The sequence below is a fragment of the Eufriesea mexicana genome, unplaced genomic scaffold (genome assembly GCF_001483705.2).
Source record: "Eufriesea mexicana isolate 0111107269 unplaced genomic scaffold, ASM148370v2 scaffold130, whole genome shotgun sequence".
NCBI classification, from domain to species: Eukaryota; Metazoa; Arthropoda; class Insecta; order Hymenoptera; family Apidae; genus Eufriesea; species Eufriesea mexicana.
Genome location: NW_016908311.1, coordinates 735,192 through 740,838, shown reverse-complemented (window position 1 = coordinate 740,838; position 5,647 = coordinate 735,192). Strand labels below are relative to the sequence as shown.

At 40.2% G+C, this 5,647-nt stretch overlaps 1 protein-coding gene across 1 annotated transcript; it reads right to left on the bottom strand.

Moving 5' to 3' along the window:
* Positions 1-1,362: 1,362 nt before the first annotated feature.
* On the bottom strand, positions 1,363-3,462 carry LOC108555162 (uncharacterized). The gene is made up of 3 exons (XM_017910699.1): positions 3,274-3,462; positions 3,029-3,179; positions 1,363-1,961 (listed from the first exon to the last, which is right to left on the bottom strand). The coding sequence occupies exons 1-3, from the start codon at positions 3,356-3,358 to the stop codon at positions 1,943-1,945; spliced, it is 255 nt and encodes an 84-aa protein (XP_017766188.1). The 5' UTR covers positions 3,359-3,462; the 3' UTR covers positions 1,363-1,942.
* Between the last annotated feature and the right edge of the window lie 2,185 nt (positions 3,463-5,647).

The window sequence follows — 5,647 nt, the reverse complement described above, 5'->3', positions numbered from 1 at the left end:
TCTCCGAGGCGAACGATTCTTTGTTACTATTACCAAGTACATCCTCTAGGTATACTATAGCTACCATTCATCCTTCGCTAAAAATCATCCAATCGTGAGTATACTATTGTCATCGCTAACCTCTGTCAAATATCTAATATTCGAATAGGTATCACTCTCATCTCCGAGACAAACGATTCTTTGTTACCATTACCAAGTACATACTTTGGGTATACTATAACTATCATTCATCCTTCGCTAAAAATCATCCAATCGTGAGTATACTATCACCATCGCCAACCACTGTCAAAAATCTAATATTCAAATAGGTATCACTCTCATATTCGAGAGAAACGATTCTTTTTCCTCGAATTCGAAGAATTTCAGTCCCCTTTATCGAGTGTCACTTTACGATGCTCCCCAGCGTCGGAATCATCGAGTCCCCGAAGAAATTCCCAGAGGCTTCCTGTTACAGTCTGGATCCAGCTGCGAAAACCTGTCGCCATAACTCCGAGCTGCTCGGTTCGGATTCCTCCGAAGCACGGAACGAGCCTCGAACGGATGATCCGGCGAACTGGGCAAAGAGTCCGGAATACGGTCCCCATAATAGCCGTGGTTCTTTTATGCGGCCTGCCCCGTGGCCCATAGAAACGATACATCGGGCCAGCGTACAGGATCTCCGGGCGCTCTGAAATTATCGAGACGAATTTCGCTACCACGCTCCACTCGGACTCGTAGACCCTCTGATGGGTCTTAACCTTTTTATCGCCTCTCCTGCTCGAGATGAATTTTAAGGATGCTTAAGTGTCTAAAGTACCTTTAGAGACTGCTTTTTACATACTCGGTTATGATCTCTTCGGCCTCTGCATAGTCGCGTTTTATCGCGATGGCTGTTGACGATGTAGAGGACGTATAGACTCGTGTCGGGATTTTTATGGATTAATAAACGTCATAGACACGACTGCGAATTTTTGTGCAAACGTCAGTTAGGATGATCTGGAAGTAACGGTAATGGGTATGGTACTCAAACACACTGTTGTATTAATTATATTAGTAATTTATTTATGCACTGTACAAAAAGCTATAGGACGAGGATCGTACGCAGATTTACATTTAAGATAACGATGAGTCAGATTAATATGAAAACACTGAGAAACCTAGCAAAATTAATACAAAGGTGATTACAAAAATTCGTGACAGATGTGACAGATGCCAATTACAGATTAGACCATGAATTTTTCAGACCGTCGCTCCCATATAAATGCAATATCTTAGATTTATTCGAGTCTTCTCTAACTGCAAACGTGTGACGAATCGATGTAGAAGATCTCTGGAAATCGGCAATCGCGTATTTAAAATCGACGACAGAATTGGCAGCGGTGGGATTAAGATTGGATTGCTCATTGCTTCCTCAGTCGTCGCTAAATAAATAGAACCTACCCGAGTACATCTAACTTGTCTCTATCCGTGATACGTGGAACCTCCGACCTTACTACTGACGTTACACCTATTCATAAATATTTGCCAACCGGTTAGCGATTCCTGTATCGTTTGAATCGTGTTAAATCATATGGCGTGACCGATCGTTTCGCGTCTTTCTCAGTCAAGGACTGCGCGAATTTGCAGAGATCTCTATCATCGGTTTTCACCGTTTAATTTGCAAATCGGTGATTCATGGGAATTCCGTGGCGAAATCGTTCGGTGCTCGATTAAGGATGCACGAGGAACGATAATGGCGATGGGAAGATGGGATATTAGTCGAATGCGGAACGATGGCACGAAATTCCGTTGCGGGAGACTGTTCGTGCATATTAGTAGCTTATCGTTAATTCGCGACATCAGCATCGCCATCGTCGATGATAGCCGGGTAATTTACGAAGTATGATATTCGCTTAACGCGAGAATTAATATAAATTTACGATGCGTACGCCGGCCGCGATGGAAGAAGCGCGATGGAAGCTCTTCAGCGACCCCATCCAGCTCTGCAACAAGAAACGTTTTAATTGAAAATTATTTTGCGTTACGATACCTCGTTGTTTCGTCTCTGAAACTAAATACGTGCACGCGTGTTTCATACCCCGATCCATATTGCATACGTTCCCGCTGAAGAAACCGAATTAGCAATTCCACGCAACAGCGCACTGGATAAACTCAATTAACCCTCCATAACTGTAATTTGTTTTACTTATGGGAAACCGGGTAATAATCGATGACAATTTCGTGTTCAAACCCGATTATTAAGAACCGATAATTGCCATAAATATTCCGGTATATAAATACTACGGGGAATTACAAATTCCCAAATTTGTTTTCCTAATTAGCTATGATTCTTAGGGGTGCAGTTCATGTGCATGCTACGTCGCATAAAATTGCTGGGTCTACCCCTAACAACTGTCAAACATTGACAAGGAATAGAGCTAACACCATTATAGTCATATTTAAGTCTCTACTACCTTATGTCAATTTGGATCCTACATTCTGTTCTTTTCAGTTTCGATACACGTATACAATATAGTCCCTTGTAACGTAATTAATAATTAATTTGCATTCGGTTGTTACCATTATGGCGACATTGTAATTCCGCTGGATTTATATCAAATATTGTCAGACAAAAATTTCCCAAGTACAGGGTTGCTATACGTTTCCTGATTGATATTATACCAGTATACCTTTGGCAGAAGAACTGATGAAAATAAAATGCTATTTCACTGCTAAATATGGTAGGTAAAATGACACGGAGTAGCTGGTAGATAATATTAAAAATTTCCCGGAGTGCAAGTGATTAAATTTAATAAAAGCAGATCAATCCAGATGCAATATTGATTAAGAAAATCCCAAAATGGAACTGAATTTTGAACAGCTTTTCACATAGCATTGGAAGACAGTGTTAAATGATGAAGGAAGACAGAGTTCAGATGACACTGTCCAATTACATTTCCCGCAAGAAATTCTATTCTTGAACATTTGTTGACTTCCAATTGGATATCTGTCACTCAAGCGGTAAGAAATCGCCTGACCTCTTTAACTAACTATAAATCTTGATTCTTACCCGACATTAGCGTACGATATAGTAGACGATCTTCGATCGGGCTGATAATACGTATTATCTCCGTCGTCGTCCTGCGCGTAAAATGGTCGCCCTAGCCAGAAGAGGTACGGATAGTGCAAGGTGTCCTTGGGTGCGAGTAATTCCTCGTCATCTGCACATTCGATTCGTGACGTTAAACCATCAATCACTGACCACGACTTCGACCGTATCACAATATTTCATCCGTCACTTAGACGAAAACTTACAATTCTCCGGCAGAGGAATCGGTTTGGCACTGATCAGCGCAAACGAGACACAGACGATGCAGAGGAACAGCACACCCTTCTCCATGCTTCCGGTACTGACTGAGTCGAAATCGCAGCGGGTTTTTGGTCTGACTAAAGGCACCCTGATCCTCTCTTATATACGCTGAGACACGCACCGTGACACACTGATCTGTTTGTTCCGCAACAAAGAAGCTGTTAATTCGCGGTTCGAGAAACGCATGGAGGATGACGAGTGTCGCTAATGAAAAGCGCAATCTCGGACGTGCTGGCCGTTCGTTCGTTCCTCGTTTCACGTTTTAAGCGAAAACGCTTTCCGATTCGTGGGTTGTACGCGTCCAACGGTTAGAGCTGTTTGCTCGCTTACGTTTCAACGTATTGTGTTTCGCTGAAAATGACCGAGTAGTTCGATGAACGAGGCGTCATTCAGGAGGAAAAAGTGCGAAATCGGCGTTTCTTCCTGATGGTGAAAGCTTTATCCATTAACCGATTTCAATCTCCTCTTATTCGGTATCGGGTAAATTTAATTTGGGGAATTATTTAAAAAATATTTTGCACAGGTGCAAAGGGCACTTTACGGTTAAAATGGGATGGACAAATATTTTGCAACGAGGAAATCGGTTTCCCAGGAAAAATTGTTTTGAAAATCGGTCGTGTACGCGCAGTTGACTTTCCTAAGCTACTGCGGCTAACAGTAGCTGTAACTCTTTCTGTACATAGCACTATGTCAATATGTGCTATGCTTCTAATGATAAGCAGGCGCATACATTGTATTAAACGCGAAAACAAGTGTGGTAGATACATATGTAGCAGAAACAATTACATAAATCGTCAGTCGTAGAATTTCCCAGATATTTTTCTGCGAGAGGAAACTGCGCGTGATAAACAGTTATGTTATCTTCGACTTGTTTTTAGGCTGTGCAACATGCCATGATTCATCGCGTGTTATTATATAATTACTTCGAGTTATAAAAAGAAGCTGGACGAAATTTTAGTCACTATTTGGGTATTTTTATTGACGCATTTGGTCACGTGCTTCTCTGTCACGTAAATACGCGCGATACGAATAGCGATGTAAATTGGAAGGATTGTCGAATGAATTATTTGCAGGTTAGGTTAGGTTAGGTCGCGTGATCGTTAATAGACATTTATCCTATCTATTTCGAAATTAATGGCCGAACGTCTTATCGCGATACAACTTCTCAGTTTGCTATCGTTCCAAATTAATGTCATTTTCATTAGCGTTATCGTTACCAAATTAGCGTAATTTTCTACTTAGGCACACGCACTCCATTATCATCCACGCTCGTCCGACCGATAACTAAACCCACTCCTCGACGTGCCTCCGTGATAACGGCAACGTGTAATTAGTTTTGGTAATTATCAGCGAGTTACGCAAACTCCTAGGCGAAATTAACAAATAGTGGCATCCGTTTCGCGAAGTAACGCGTATTTTTGCGGATTTTAACGAATTCGTAGATAAAATGAAAATGTCTGAGATTACATTGCGTAAAAAGCGCAGGAAAAAAGTCTTAATTAGCACTGGAACCATCGAGGCACTTAAAATAAATGGTTTCCATTATTTTTCACGTTTGTTGAAAATGTTCTGTCGATATAATTTTCGCAAATTTTTTAACCGTCTGCCATTTACGATTTGGAGGCGTCATAACAAGAAACCTCAAAAATTAAGCACTCATTTTACTCAGTAGCTCTAGTATTTAACAAATATTCTTTAATCAAAATATTATATTATAATGGAGTAAATTTCCATTTTTATATTTTTCTCTCGACTATTTCCACGTTTTCTATACACACCATCAACTTGATATACTCATGGAGAATCCTTGGAACGTTCCTCGTGCATTTGAATCGCCTCTTTAACAATTCCTTAAGCACCCATTTCAGTCAGTAGTTATAGTATTTAACAAATATTCTCTAATCAGAATATTAAATTATAATGGAATAAATTTCCATTTTTATATTTTTCTCGACTATTTCCGCATTTTCTAAACACACTATCCACTTGGTATACTCATGGAGAATCCATGGAACGTTCCTCGTGCATTTGAATCGCCTCTTTAACAATTCCTTAAGCACCGATTTCACTCAGTAGCTCTAGTATTTAACAAATATTCTCTAATCAGAATATTAAATTATAATGGAATAAATTTCCATTTTTATATTTTTCTCTCGACTATTTCCACATTTTCTATACGCACCATCCACTTGGTATACTCATGAAGTAGTATCCCCGTGCATGCCGATCGCCTCATTAACAATTCCACTTACATAAGTCCCTAGTGATCGTTTCTAGTTCAGCGAGCACATCTTGCAAACGAATAACGAACAAGTAATT

Excerpts from the sequence above, each read along its gene's own strand:
- LOC108555162 (XM_017910699.1), bottom strand. The coding sequence starts at position 3,358 with ATGGAGAAGGGTGTGCTGTTCCTCTGCATCGTCTGTGTCTCGTTTGCG. Across the intron at positions 3,180-3,273 it reads GATTCCTCTGCCGGAGAATT|ATGACGAGGAATTACTCGCA; the intron begins GTAAGTTTTCGT and ends TCGAATGTGCAG.